The sequence below is a fragment of the Hibiscus syriacus genome, unplaced genomic scaffold, assembly GCF_006381635.1.
Source record: "Hibiscus syriacus cultivar Baekdansim isolate YM2019G1 unplaced genomic scaffold, ASM638163v2 tig00110890_pilon, whole genome shotgun sequence".
Lineage (NCBI taxonomy): Eukaryota > Viridiplantae > Streptophyta > Magnoliopsida > Malvales > Malvaceae > Hibiscus > Hibiscus syriacus.
In genome coordinates this window covers 14,734,857-14,749,996 of record NW_024062900.1, presented here as the reverse complement: position 1 = coordinate 14,749,996, position 15,140 = coordinate 14,734,857, and the positions used below count along the sequence as shown (strand labels likewise).

Genomic DNA, 15,140 nt, shown 5'->3' with positions numbered 1-15,140 from the left:
AGACTTGAGATGCATGTTGCCTATATGAACACTGTTGAAATAAACTAATTCAATGATGCAGCAAACCAGCTTCATAATCAAAACAAAGCATAGTGAAGTGATATGTGCGACTTGTCACAACAGACATCAACACAATCTTAATCCAGGTATAGATCACAATTCGGTCCGACATGATTTTAACGTAGAAAATAAAGAAATAGTTCACGGGAAGTAACTCAGTCGACAACCTGTTTATTATGGTATATCATCCAATGTAGGAACTCACACAATCAAAGTCATTTAGGCCTTTCCATCCCACTCCTAATAGAACTCTTTTAGGAATTCCTCCATGAACTTATGCCTTTTCTAGGCCCTTCTTTGCCCTGCCTGAAATTTCCATGGTTCCCAAACTCGATAGCGCCATAGACACTAATGATATTTGTGATATACAGATATATGAAATACATAAAGTAAAATCATGCAGCCCAATTATGGTTACAGCTATATGGAATTGTATTGCACATCGGAGTACCTTCGTTTTTGTAGACACATAATTTCGTCTCCACACTTTTATAATATTTACATATATATATTAGTATTAATTTTATTTATTTCTTGCATATTACAGGACCAAAATTAGGTTACAAGACCAATCTGCTGGCCCAACAGTGGACCAAGTCCAGCACACGTGACCCATTGGAGTTAGGGTTCCCAGAACCCTAGCAGCTTCCCCATCCAGCGCCGCATCACCAAGACTCCAGGGCTATCACGTCGCTCCAAGACCCCCATCACCGCACGTCTCGCCTCCAACGACCGGGACTCTCGGCCACGCAAAGAAACAAGCAACAACAACCAACATCAGTGTTTTACTCTAATTTAAACTCTAAAAATAGCCATTTTTGGGCTATAAATATTATGTAAAGCACACAAGTTTAGGGGGATTACGGCGAATACACACAGAAAGTCACCATAGCAAGCACAAAGAAAGTCAGAACACTTGTACAACATTTCGAAACAAGAAATAAAAGCGAGGTATATTGTTGTTTACCTTTTCGTTCGCTTGATCCTTTGCATGTCAAACTTATCGTCCATCCTGTTGTTTTGAGTTGATAGTAAAAAATCTTTTGGCCGATGAAAAGATGTCTTCGTTCGAGATCGTTTGTATAGGTCTACGAAAACCCGAGGCCTTTTTTTTGAAAAACCAACTTGATTTTCAAAACGAGGAGAAGAAAAGCATTCGGAAAAGTAAAAAAATCTTTTGATTTTGCCGCCGATGAACGGCGGCCGTCGCCGTTCAACGGCGGCGGCGAGGCGGCGTAGGGCGGTCAGTTTCTGGATTCTTGAAGAATCCGGCCGTGTTCTTATTTTCTGAAGAACACTTGAGAGTGTTTTTCAGAGAGGGGAGGAGAGCTTTTGATTTGTGAGGAGAGAAATGAAACTAAAAAAATGTTTGAGTCATATATTAAACTCGTTCCAGCTTATGCCCGACCCGATGAACCTCGGACCCGCGTGTTTTTGCAAGAAGCGAGAGATTTGCGTTTTGGTTCTCCAGTTTCAAAAACATTTAATTTGGTCATCTGAATCGATTATTGAACCTGAAATCCTTGTAAATTGACCCTTGAGTTTATTTCGTTTTCAATTTAATCCCTACTATTATTATATATTATATTTTCATTATTATTATATTTTACTCCCTTATTTATATATATATCTTATGTATATTTTTTATTTTATTTTATTTATATATATATATATATATATATATATACATAACCATAATTATTTTTATTATTTTAAGTATTATTGATGGTGTATATAAACGTATATATTTTTTTATTATTATATGTATATTCTTTATTTTTTTCATTTACTTTATTTATTTTTATTCTATTGCGTTTCCTTTTTATTTAATACATGTTTTATTTGTATTCCTTTGTTTTTTATATAGTTTTCATTTCTTTGTTTGTATGTTTTTTTTCTATTCATGCATATATGTATATATACATTTATTTAGTATTTTTTCTTTTCCTTTATCTATCTTATTTATCATTAGTTTATTTGTATTGTCTCCTCTTATTTGTATCATTGGTTTTGTGGTTGTTATATCTTATTTATTTTCACCCCTCCAAACGTAACGTTTTTTTCTTAATGGTCTTCATTCAATTAATCAAGGGTAAGTAATTTTGGATCGTTATTTTACCTTTTAATTTAGATTTATAACTTTCTTAATTAAAGACAACTGGAAATTATGTAGTACCGAAAGGGCAGTTCAAGGGTGTTAACCCTTCCTTGACTGTAACCGACTCCCGAATCCGACACATCTTTGGTAAGACGCAGATCAGGTAAGAAATGAGGTATCCGATCTACCTATTTATTTTTAAATAAATGATCGGTGGCGACTCTAACCCAATCAATTTAAGTCGAAGCCCAATTTCGGGTCCACCCGAAAGACGGCTGCGACAGCTTGGCGACTCCGCTGGGGACTCAGGTAAGTGAGTCAGGCTAAGGTAATTTCCAGTTGTCTTTTTAATGAAAAGGGTAAGTTTGAACTTTAAGGTAACATTTCGATCCTTATTACTTACTTTTGGTTATATTTTTTTTCGAGTAAATAGTTGGACTGACCGTTTTCTAATGATTTCAGCCTTCCAAACTTTTTCATCCAAAGGCTCTATACCCGAGCTCCGAACCCTTTAAGTGGGGGTGAAAGCGACGCATTCGTGTGAATTTATTCACCGCATATGCCTAGTAAGTAGCCTTCGGGATTCATATACCTTATGTCTTCGTGTGAATTTATTCTCCGCATAGACATAAGGGAATGTGTCCCCTCGAGTTTAACTTAGTCCACACAAGCCTGTGATGGGTTTAGGACTAAGGGTCTGGTAAGCCCAAGGGGGCACCAGCAAGGAGAACTCGGGTACCGTTTTTTAGAACCTAAACCAGGAGACTTCGAAGAAATAGAGCCTACCCCAAAACCACATTCCAAAACCTAGGATATTGTTTACCTAACCATGTTTTTGTCCCTATGTTTTTTTCCCTTGCCATTTTTTTCTTTTTTCATTTATTTATTTATTTCTACTTTTACTAACTTTTTACCTTTGTGTTTGTTTTTTAGCATTTGCATCATAACAAGAGGCCATTGCAGAACACTTGTACAACATTTCGAAACAAGAAATAAAAGCGAGGTATATTGTTGTTTACCTTTTCGTTCGCTTGATCCTTTGCATGTCAAACTTATCGTCCATCGTGTTGTTTTGAGTTGATAGTAAAAAATATTTTGGCCGATGAAAAGATGTCTTCGTTCGAGATCGTTTGTATAGGTCTACGAAAACCCGAGGCCTTTTTTTTGAAAAACCAACTTGATTTTCAAAACGAGGAGAAGAAAAGCATTCGGAAAAGTAAAAAAATCTTTTGATTTTGCCGCCGATGAACGGCGGCCATCGCCGTTCAACGGCGGCGGCGAGGCGGCGTAGGGCAGTCGGTTTCTGGATTCTTGAAGAATCCGGCCGTGTTCTTATTTTCTGAAGAACACTTGAGAGTGTTTTTCAGAGAGGGGAGGAGAGCTTTTGATTTGTGAGGAGAGAAATGAAACTAAAAAAATGTTTGAGTCATATATTAAACCCGTTCCAGCTTATGCCCGACCCGATGAACCTCGGACCCGTGTGTTTTTGCAAGAAGCGAGAGATTTGCGTTTTGGTTCTCCAGTTTCAAAAACATTTAATTTGGTCCTCTGAATCGATTATTGAACCTGAAATCCTTGTAAATTGACCCTTGAGTTTATTTCGTTTTCAATTTAATCCCTACTATTATTATATATTATATTTTCATTATTATTATATTTTACTCCCTTATTTATATATATATATCTTATGTATATTTTTATTTTATTTTATTATATTTATATATATACATATATATATATATACATAACCATAATTATTTTTATTATTTTAAGTATTATTGATGGCGTATATAAACGTATATTTTTTTATTATTATTATATGTATATTCTTTATTTTTTTTCATTTACTTTATTTATTTTTATTCTATTGCGTTTCCTTTTTATTTAATACATGTTTTATTTGTATTCCTTTGTTTTTTATATAGTTTTCATTTCTTTGTTTGTATGTTTTTTTGCTATTCATGCATATATGTATATATACATTTATTTAGTATTTTTTCTTTTCCTTTATCTATCTTATTTATCATTAGTTTATTTGTATTGTCTCCTCTTATTTGTATCATTGGTTTTGTGGTTGTTATATCTTATTTATTTTCACCCCTCCAAACGTAACGTTTTTTTCTTAATGGTCTTCATTCAATTAATCAAGGGTAAGTAATTTTGGATCGTTATTTTACCTTTTAATTTAGATTTATAACTTTCTTAATTAAAGACAACTGGAAATTATGTAGTACCGAAAGGGCAGTTCAAGGGTGCTAACCCTTCCTTGACTGTAACCGACTCCCGAATCCGACACATCTTTGGTAAGACGCAGATCAGGTAAGAAATGAGGTATCCGATCTACCTATTTATTTTTAAATAAATGATCGGTGGCGACTCTAACCCAATCAATTTAAGTCGAAGCCCAATTCCGGGTCCACCCGAAAGACGGCTGCGACAGTTTTCATCATATCTTTTAACTTAAGAAGCTTCTCATGGAAATGATTCACAGTCGTCCGCTTCTCTTTCTTCATGTATTGTTCCTTGGATAAGTCAGATCGTGGTCGGATGGCAGGATCGTGGAGTACTCTGTTTCTGTTCCCACCGAAAGTAAAGCAGCGAGCAATTCCTAAATCAAAGAACTTTAGTTCAGATCAAGACATCTAGGTGTTTTATGCATGTTGAGCAAAATGCGAAAAAAGATATGGATATCTTTATGTAATTCAAAGCAAGCACATGAGTAGGTAAAGCATGCAGTCATGTATAAACTACCCAAAAGGCAAAAGAAATGCAAGTTGATTTCTCAAGTCAGCCAAGAATATGGGATGAAATTATCTCAAGTTTGAGTTTATAACATCGATAAGGGATCATGGATGGAGGAATTTCATTTGGAAGCTAACGTAGAAACTGAGAATTAAGGTGAAACATATACCTATGGCACTGATTGCATCGAGACGATCAGCATCCTGCACAACCCCAAATTCAGGGGGAAATTCCTGGTTTCCCACTCCTGCTAGTTGTCTTTAAAACCTGAAAAAACAAGAAGTCTGTCATACTCGTATTTAAATACAAATCAAGGAATACATAGAAAAGGGTAAGTAGAACACTCATGACGAGTCACATAAGGAAACCTACTTGACATTCAATGATCGAATAACACCGAAGAATAAGATGCTTTAATGACTAAGATAATAGGATTATATGCATGAAAGTAGAAATGGTACAATATTAGCCTACAGAATAATACTCAAACCCACCCATTCCCTTTATTATGCTTAATATCTTCATCATTTTGCTCTCAGCTATGCCCTCTTCCTCGAGAAAATTCTCAACCAGCTTCTCCTCAGATGGATCCCTTTATGCCAATGTAGGAACTCACACATTCAGATCCCTTATGCCAAAAGCAAGATACTTAAACAAAAACTAGAAATACAGACCTCAAGTATTTGTAATCACCTGCAGCAGAGCCAGAAAACCAACATTTATAAGTGAGAGTCAAATTTGGAATCGAAAAGGGTTTTAGGAAATAGACATAGAAGAGGACCTATATCGTGAAGAAGTGCAGGTAGCTCCACCTGACATGCAAAACCAAAGGCAAAAGAGAAGGTCAAACAATAACAATAGTGAAAAAAAAAAGATTGTAAAATCCCCAATCAAATGTTCAGTTCCAGTATCAGTATCAGTAAAGGATCAATTTTTATTTAAAAAACCCTAAATTTGAAGACTGAACTGATTCTTTAAGTACACACGTACGAAGAGGGGGGAATTATATAATGAATTACAATTTCCATGGAGTCGGGGTTGGAGGAGAGGTGTTCCTCTCGGGCGAGGGAGAGGGCAAGGTCTCTGACCCTCCACACATGCGAGGCATCGTTCCCTTTCATTGATGTCTCCACCAGCTGCTTCGCCCTTTTCACGGTGTCTCTGCTGGCCATTGTGTTGCGTGGCTATTCCGGCTAGCCTCCGCCAGTCCGCCTGCCCAAAGAAATCGACTCAACTCGAGTAACAATGGACTCGTCTTACTCCACAACCAAAATAAAAAGAGAAACTTGGACATTGGGTACATTCTTCTTTGTATGTGGGACTTGCCCCCTTCATTGAACACTGCGTATTGAGTAGTCAAAAAGTGGTGGCTGCCGCATGCGATTGCGCTGTGAAAATGAATGAAGAAAGATCATTTCTCAATTTGTCAGGACAAACTTACAACTGATTCATGCACGGATGCACCCGAATTTCTTGGGACAAGTAGCACCCTCAAGGCGACTCACAAGCATATTGTGTGGCGTGGGGGTAAACCGCAAACAGGTTCAAATTTGTAACTTAAATTTTAGGGTAACATAAACTATCAATGTGAGTCTGTTTTAGTATCTAAACTTTTATTTTTTTAAATCATATATAATATTTAGTTTTTGTTTCATTTTGGTACCCATCGTTAAAAATCTAACGGACATGTGATGTGACATAGTTTTGGTGGACGGATGACCAATCCGAACAATGGGAGAATGATGAGTCAACCAACTTAGTCCAATTTTAGGCCCATCGAACGGTAGACCATTGAGATCGGAGGATGAAGAAATCGAAGAGTTTATTGTTGATTTGGGGAGATTGAGACATTTTCTATTTAAATGGAGGTTAGAGTTGCATTCAGGGGGTCAAAAAAGTGTGGATTGAAAAGTTTGAGCTTCATCAACCGATAGATACAACAATCAACAACTGTAGACGCGACGACCAGCGAGCACGTCCGTTAAGTTTTTAAGGATGAGGTACTAAGATAAAATGAAAGCTAAACGTTAGGTATAGTTTGGAAAAAAAATAAAAGTTTAAATATTAAAACAAACTTAAATTTATATTTTAGGTACTAAATGTGTAATTTACCCTAATTTATGACAATCCAATTTGAGAATAAATAAATAATAAATAAATTTATCATATGATATGTCAGCTATATACGTAAAAAATTTATGACCGATCAATTATATCTTAAAGAGTTATATTTCATATATCAATTTAATTATTTAGCTTGTCAAACATAATATAATTAGAGGTGTTCAAACGACTAATTCAATTACTGACCGTATGGAATTAACCAAAATTTTCTAACTGATGTGATAATTTTAGATTTTTTCATGATGATGTAACATTATTTTGTGATAACATCTCAAAACATAACGTTAAGTATAATTTAAAAAATATAATTGGATGACCAAAATAAAGCCACGGTAATACTTGGGTGACTGAATACTGAGTTTACCCTAAATTTTAAGCCCAAAACCTAGCCCTAAATGGAAGCCATTTAAAACCCCTAGATAGGTTAGAATGTTACATTGGCTGCTGCTTCCTAGTTCAATTTCCACTCCGAAACAAGGCCTACTGCTTGTTCAGCTGCTACCATGGTATTATTTCTTTCTGTTTTCTTTGTGTGGTTTTCATTAATCTTTTGAGCATGTTTTGGATCTGACCTTTTCATCCCTGACAAAATCTGTTAATCGATTAAGTTTTAATCTTATGTTCATTATTGTATAAAAGCATTTGGGTGGTTGGATGTCGAGTTTGGGTTTTACATTTCTTCTGGTTTCTCATTTGTCAGAAATTTATGTTGAATTTAACTCGTCTATCTGCCTTTAGTGTAATATATTCCAACTATTGAAATGGATTACTTGAAGTTTTTATTTGCATATGATGTTTAAATTCAATAGATTTCCAGTAAAGATGCAGAATTTATTCCATTTTGATGGATCAATTTTAACTTTACTTTGCGATGAACCCAAAAAGCGGGCATGAGTCAATGACTTTAGCCTGGGATTGATGTTAGAGCCATTGGTCAATGAAGTCGAATCTAGGTTTTCATTGCGGAAATGGTTGCTAAATTTCGACACTTCCTCTTTTGAGCTTAGTTGTGAATTGGTATTTCAGGTGAACGTACCAAAGACGAAGAAGACTTATTGCAAGAGCAAGGAGTGCATGAAGCACACTTTGCACAAGGTTACACAGTATAAGAAGGGTAAGGATAGTTTGGCTGCTCAAGGAAAGCGTCGTTATGATCGCAAACAATCAGGTTATGGTGGTCAGACCAAACCAGTGTTCCACAAGAAGGTAAATTTTTGTTTCACTTACCCTTGAATGGATGTTAGATACATATCGAAAAATCAATAATCTTATGCTGCAGGTTCTGCCACTAGGTTGTAAGCAATAATTTAGTTATCCATTTTTGTCGAGGGCCAAGCCTTTGAATGTATGTCAGACAAACATTGAAAAGATCAATAATCTTATGCTGCATCTCAATTTTGATTATTTCCGTTACCTCTTGGCTTGTAAAAGCTTTTACATAAATAAATGACTGAGTATCCTCTGAACAGGCGAAGACCACCAAGAAGATTGTGCTAAGGCTTCAATGCCAGGGTTGCAAGCATGTCTCGCAGCATCCAATCAAGGTTGGTGCATTGGAAACCCTTAGCCATGTTGTTGAAGGAGCGAACTTTCGGTCGTTTTCTGATATTGTGGTTTTTGCAGAGGTGCAAGCACTTCGAGATTGGTGGAGACAAGAAGGGGAAAGGAACATCTCTTTTCTAAATATGATGTTATTCATGTCAAATGTTATGTGTTTTACTTGGAATTTTGTTAAGTTTTCTTTTAGTTATCTAATGTTGTTTTCCAGAGGATATTGTGTTATTTAAGGTTTCTTAATCTCATTGTTAGCAGTTGTTTCATTATTTTGGATGTTGAAATTGTACAGAAATTAAATGTATATTTTAATTTATTTCAAATAATAAAGATTTGGTATCCATTGGGATTGTTTCTTTACTGATCGTTTTATTATTATTTTTTGTTTATCTTTTTAGGGTTGATTTGCCATTGCATAGATTGATCATATTCCGTTGATTTTCTTTCTTTTGGACCCCTCGAGTTAGATTTTCTTTCTTTTGGAGCCCTCAAATTAAACTTTGATATGCTATATGTGTTTATCGATGATTTTCTCACATCGAGTTACTCTAACTTATGATTTATCGATGCTCTTTTAAAAGTTTAATAATCTTTATTTTTTTAGCGAGGTAATAAATATTTACAATTATAATTATAAATTTTTATTGAGATATTTACCCTTTTTTTATGAATGAGATTTTTTTATAAATGAGATATTTACTTATTTTAATAAAAACTAGTTTCTTCTATATAAAAAAAAGTAAAAATACACTCGAGGTTCGTGAACTTTTCAAATAATAAAAATAATATGACCCTTATCCTATTTTTTAGATCAGTGTGACCCTCTAACTTGAAAAAAGAAACCAATATAATCCTTTGACCAACGTTGATCAACGGTTCTATTTATTTATGTTGTTATAAATTGGGTAAATAACACCATTTATCACTCAATTATCTTCTCTCTTCTATTTTGGTAACTAAACATTAAAATTTTTTTATTTAATCACTCAACTTTTGAATTACTCTTATTTTAATCATCATAATTTATTTTATTAATATTTATGATGTGAAATTTATTATTATTATTTTATTAATATATAATTAAATTAATATTAATTAAAAATATATATTTAAATAAAAAATATCCCCAAAACCTAAATCACAACCCCACCCCACCTTTACTACACTTGGCATTTATTATTATTTGATTTATGTGTCGAAATTAAAATTTAATAAAATAATAAAGGTAGGGTAATAAATAATATTTTAATTATATATCAATAAAATAATAATAATATATACCACATCATACATAAATATAAATAAAATACATTTAATTAATAAAAAATAAATAAATAAATAAATTTAATTAATACTATTTTAATCGTATATTAATAAAATAATAATAATATATACCACATCAAACATAAAAATTAATAAAATAAATTTAATTAATAAAATTAATAAAAATTAATTAAATTAATACTATTTTAATCATATATTAATAAAAACAATAATAATATATGCTACATTATACATAAATATTGATAAAAAAAATTATGATGATTAAAATAGGAGTAATTTAAAAATTGAGTGATTAAATTAAAAAAATTAGTGTTTAGTGACTAAAATAGAAGAGAGAATATAGTTAAGAGATAAATGTGATATTTTTCTAATTTATAATAGCATGAATTAACGGAACTGTTGGTCAACATTAGTAAAAAATATTCACGTTCAGTTAGAGGGTCACATTGATAAAAAAAATAGATTGAGGATCACTTTGGGTGCCTTTTAACCTTAAAAAATGAAGGGTAAACTATACGGGAGACTATCAAATTATGGCCATTAATCGATCTTGTCACCGAACTATTTTTTGTCTCAATTCGACCACCAAACTTTTTAATTGATTCGATCAGATCACTCGTTGTTAAAAAAAGGGATTTGCTGACGTGTCTATTAATAAAACTGGCATAATTATACATTTGGTCCTTAATATTGGAATAATTATACATTTAGTCCTTAATATTTATATATTATATCAATTTAGTTACTATTTTAATTTAATTAAATAAATTTAACTATCCAATTAGAACATGACACATGTTAATACATGATTGAAAGATTTTATTTATGAATTTTAAATTATTTAATTAAATTATTTTTTAACCAATCGGGTGGTACACGTGTCACCACCAGATTGAAATGGAATATTGAAGAACAAAGATGCAGTTGGGGAGGATTGAACCTGTGCCTTTGAGGGAAGATTAATCAACGCTCAAATCGTTGGGCCAAAATTTCCCAATGGTTTTAACTTGCAACAATTTATATTTAACTTCTAAAGGTTTATTAATGATAAAAACAATTAAACAAATTATTTTTTAAAATAAATTTCGGTTCGATTAATGGTTAAAGAAAAAAATTTGGTTAATAATTTTCAAATAAATTTTGTATCGATTAACGGTTAAGGAAAAAATAATTTATTTTATTCGAGTAATAATTTTCAAATAAATTTCGATTCGATTAACGGTCAAATAATTTCGGTTCGATTAATGGTTAAAGAAAAAAAATCATTTGATTTTGTTCGTTTAATAATTTTCAAATAAATTTTGGTTCGATTAACGGTCAAATAATTTCGGTTCAATTGGTTAAAGAAAAAAAATCAATTGTTTTGGTTCGGTTAATAATTTTCAAATACATTTCGGTTCGATTAACGGTCAAATAATTTTGGTTCGATTAATGGTTAAAGAAAAAATTCGATTAATGTTTTTTAAATAAATTTCGGTTCGATTAACGGTCAAATAATTTCAGTTCGATTAATGTTAAAAAAAATCAGTTAATTTGGTTCGGTTAATAATTTTTAAATAAATTTCGATTCGATTAACTGTAAAATAATTTCGGTTCGATTAATGTTAAAGAAAAAAATCGGTTGATTTGATTCGATTAATAATTTTTAAATAAATTTCGGTTCGATTAATGTTTAATTATTTTTATCATTAACAAACTTTAAGAAGTCAAATACAAATTGTTGCAAGTTAAAACCATTAGAGATCTTTGGCCCAACGGTTTAGGGGTTGGTTAATCTTCCTCTAAAAGGCACAAGTTCAATTTACCCCAATTGCATATTTGTTCTTTAATTTTCCATTTCAATCTGGTGGTGACACATGTCACCACCAGATTGGTAAAAAAATTATTTAATTAAATAATTTAAATTCATAAATAAAACATTTCAATCATGTATTGACACGTGTCATGTTCTAATTGAATAGTTAAATTTATTTAATTGAATTAAAATAATGACTAAATTGATAAAATATGTAAATATTAAAGACCAAATGTATAATTATTCTAATATTAAGGACCAAATGTATAATTATGCCAGTTTTATTAACGGACACGTCAACAATCTATTTTTTTAACGAAGAGTGATCTGATTGAATCAATTAAAAAGTTTGGGATCGAATTAAGATAAAATATATTTCAATGACAAGATCGATTAATGACCATAATTTGGTGGTCTCCCGTGTAGTTTACCCAAAAATGAATAAGAGAAACAGGCTTAAAGAATGATCCTATCAGAGTCTGACTCACAAAAGCTGAGAGAAGAAGTTGCCTCTAATCCTAACCTCCTCTGTCCAATATCTCCATCCCCAACCTTACCCAGGTCTCGCCTTTCTGGCAACCATGAGGTCCCTTATTTATACCGCCAAACGCCTCATATCTTCCTCCCTATCTCCTTCCATCCACCGGAACTACAGCCTGATACCAATAGTGATCGAGCACTCCTCTCGCGACGAGAGAGATTACGACATATTCTCTCGTCTCCTCAAGGAAAGGACCGTCTGCATAAATGGTCCCATCAACAATGACACCGCCCACGTTGTCGTGGCCCAGCTCCTCTTCCTTGAATCTGAAAACCCCCTCCAAACCCATCCACATGTACCTCAACTATCCTGGCGGCCTTGTCACCGCAGGTGCTTTGCTTTAAATTTCCCAAATTCCCAATTCTCTGATTTCTCTCCATAATCGTATCATTTTTTGGGTATAATTATGGGTTTAGTACCTGAAACTTGAGATTGATTTTTAATTTCCGAAATGCAGGCCTTGCGATTTATGATACGATGCAGTACATAAAGTCTCCGATCAACACGATATGTTTGAGGCAAGCTGCATCCATGGCTTCTCTCCTTTTAGCAGCGGGTGCTAAGGGTGAAAGCCGATCCCTCCCCAATGCTACCATCATGATCCATCAGCCTTCTTGTGGGTACAGCGGCCAGGCTAGAGATCTGACCATCCACACCAAGCAGATCGTTCGTGTTTGGGATGCATTGAACGCTTTGTATTCCAAGAACACGGGGCAATCTGTCGATGTGATTCAGAAGAATATGGACAGGGATTGTTTTATGACACCGGAAGAAGCTAAAGAGTTTGGGTTAATTGATGAAGTGTAACCACCATTTTTCATAACCCCTAAATCCCATAACCCCATTCAAACCCAACAGAACCCTAACCTAACTATACCTAAGGATATCATGCCTTCAGCCTCCACTGCCACGCCGGTCCAAGCTTGTTCAACAAAACCTCATAATATTCGGAGCATTAAAAACGCTCCATCATCAACACAGTAGCACCACAGTAGATCTAGGATTGTTTTTTATTTATTTTTTTAAAACCTATGTAAATCGGTTATAAGAACCGAGCTATGTAACAAGAGAGGATCTTTTTCCCCTCTCGGATTTTCATCAAAAATACAAAAAAAAACTTCTTTGGAAAGGTAGTTTTTCTTTCTCCTTTTTGTTTTTCTTTGGTTTAAACAAAAGATAATAAAACTAAAACAAAGTTTTTTTAAGGGAAAGAAAATAAATTAAGAGTAAGATTTTACTTGGGGTTTATTGTGTTCCTCGTTGAATAGGGTTGTAGACGAAACGATTAGAGCTGGGTTAGTGTAGTTTGGGTAGCAGCGTCGCCGTGTGTGGTGGGTCTCTTTAAGTTTCGAACTTCTCGGCCAAAGGATGGACGAGGGGGGCTAGGCTGGGTTCGACGGGGTTTATGGGCGATGGGTTTCAACGAGGCAATGGTGGGTAGTTGAGGGAATGGCCACCCACGTAAGGTGGCCGAGACGGTGGGCGTTTTATTTTTTTGGTGAGTAGCCACCGTGAGTTGAGGGAGAAGAGGAAAGGAAAATAAAAGTTGGGGATTAGAAACCACGGCAGAAGTGAGATCTGAAAGGGGGAGTTGATTTCATAAGTTTTTTGGGTACACCACGCTAAGGTCCTGGACCTTTAGCGTTTTTACATTATGGCCACTAGTTTTAGGATTAATCACCTTACTGGTCCTTTATGTTTAATATGATCAGGGTGTTAGTCATTTGTTAGGGTTAATCGTGCCTTAGGTCCCTTTAAGTTTAGCGTTTCTTATGATTTGGTCACCATTTCTTTTATTTTACATGATTTGCAAATTGGATATTTGGTTTTATATTATTGTAATTTAGTCCTCTACTGTATGTATTATTTTTTTGTTCGAAATTGGCTACTGTTATTTGTGATCTTCCATTTTAGTCATATATGTATGGTTTATTTACTATTTTAGTGCTTCTGTTTTGATTATTTTCTTGTTTCATGCTATAGTATTTGTTTATTAATGTTTAAGATCCTAAGGTTACTATACATTTATTTTTATCACCATGTAATGAGTAGATTCATATGTGTATTATTTATTTTACCATTAAAATATGTTTTAGGTTTTATATATTTATTTTGTTTGTATTATTATTATATATTACTTTGTATATAATATTATAGAATGGTATAAATATTTTATTTTATATTTTTATTATATTTTTATTTTATTTTAGAATAAATATCATGTTCTATGTTTGATATAATATTTAGAAAATATTTATATATTTATAAAGTAATATAAAGTTAAAAATAAATTTAAAATTGTTCATTTAATCTATGTGTATTTATATTTTTTTCTCTAAGTGCTTCAATGTATCATATTTTATTTTGTTTAAAAGTCTCATTAGCATAACTTAACCGATTACATAATTAGATTAAGGGTAGTATTTATGTATTTTAAAATATTAAGAAGAGGCAGTCTTAAGACAACTAGATGTTTTTTTCAATATTTTAAAATAAATAAATATCCCACTAGAAAACCTAAAAAATTGATTGCATTAAAAATTAATTAATTTTGAAGGGAAAAGTAAATATTCACTATTTTAAACTTATCGAGACAATTTGCTAATTTTATTAGGGATTAAGTCTCGGTATTTTTAAATTATTGAATATCACTTATTTTTTCTAATAATATAATTCGGATTAATGAATTTTATTTCTTTCTTTGGCTGAAATAAAAATTATTTTAATATTGAATTCTTAGGAAAAATTATTATATTCTTTTTATTTCAGTTGAAAAGAGAAATATTCGTACTAAAGTATTTTATGGAGTATTTTCTTTTCAATTGGAAATAAGAGAACATTTTATATTTTTTCTTTAGAATTTTTAATGGTTGAATTCAGAATAATGGAATCGTAATTTAAATATGTATTCGAACTCTTAGATTTCTACTATTTAGAGACAA

The 15,140-nt window shown here is 32.7% G+C and overlaps 3 protein-coding genes across 3 annotated transcripts; 2 read left to right on the top strand and 1 right to left on the bottom strand.

Moving 5' to 3' along the window:
• Positions 1-4,645: 4,645 nt before the first annotated feature.
• On the bottom strand, positions 4,646-6,287 carry LOC120144539. The gene is made up of 6 exons (XM_039158582.1): positions 5,920-6,287; positions 5,682-5,712; positions 5,575-5,593; positions 5,395-5,492; positions 5,070-5,167; positions 4,646-4,766 (listed from the first exon to the last, which is right to left on the bottom strand). The coding sequence occupies exons 1-5, from the start codon at positions 6,070-6,072 to the stop codon at positions 5,151-5,153; spliced, it is 318 nt and encodes a 105-aa protein (XP_039014513.1). The 5' UTR covers positions 6,073-6,287; the 3' UTR covers positions 4,646-4,766; positions 5,070-5,150.
• Positions 6,288-7,417: 1,130 nt separating this feature from the next.
• On the top strand, positions 7,418-8,819 carry LOC120144469 (60S ribosomal protein L44-like). The gene is made up of 4 exons (XM_039158507.1): positions 7,418-7,530; positions 8,051-8,230; positions 8,494-8,568; positions 8,648-8,819. The coding sequence occupies exons 1-4, from the start codon at positions 7,528-7,530 to the stop codon at positions 8,705-8,707; spliced, it is 318 nt and encodes a 105-aa protein (XP_039014438.1). The 5' UTR covers positions 7,418-7,527; the 3' UTR covers positions 8,708-8,819.
• Positions 8,820-12,404: 3,585 nt separating this feature from the next.
• Positions 12,405-13,005, top strand: LOC120144754 (ATP-dependent Clp protease proteolytic subunit 2, mitochondrial-like). The gene is made up of 2 exons (XM_039158740.1): positions 12,405-12,528; positions 12,656-13,005. Exons 1-2 carry the CDS (start codon positions 12,405-12,407, stop codon positions 13,003-13,005), a joined length of 474 nt encoding a protein of 157 aa, XP_039014671.1.
• Positions 13,006-15,140: the final 2,135 nt, after the last annotated feature.

Excerpts from the sequence above, each read along its gene's own strand:
- LOC120144539 (XM_039158582.1), bottom strand. The coding sequence starts at position 6,072 with ATGGCCAGCAGAGACACCGTGAAAAGGGCGAAGCAGCTGGTGGAGACA. Across the intron at positions 5,713-5,919 it reads ACCCCGACTCCATGGAAATT|GTGGAGCTACCTGCACTTCT; the intron begins GTAATTCATTAT and ends TTTGCATGTCAG.
- LOC120144469 (XM_039158507.1), top strand. Across the intron at positions 8,231-8,493 it reads AACCAGTGTTCCACAAGAAG|GCGAAGACCACCAAGAAGAT; the intron begins GTAAATTTTTGT and ends TCCTCTGAACAG. Across the intron at positions 8,569-8,647 it reads TCTCGCAGCATCCAATCAAG|AGGTGCAAGCACTTCGAGAT; the intron begins GTTGGTGCATTG and ends TGGTTTTTGCAG.
- LOC120144754 (XM_039158740.1), top strand. The coding sequence starts at position 12,405 with ATGGTCCCATCAACAATGACACCGCCCACGTTGTCGTGGCCCAGCTCC. Across the intron at positions 12,529-12,655 it reads TGGCGGCCTTGTCACCGCAG|GCCTTGCGATTTATGATACG; the intron begins GTGCTTTGCTTT and ends TCCGAAATGCAG.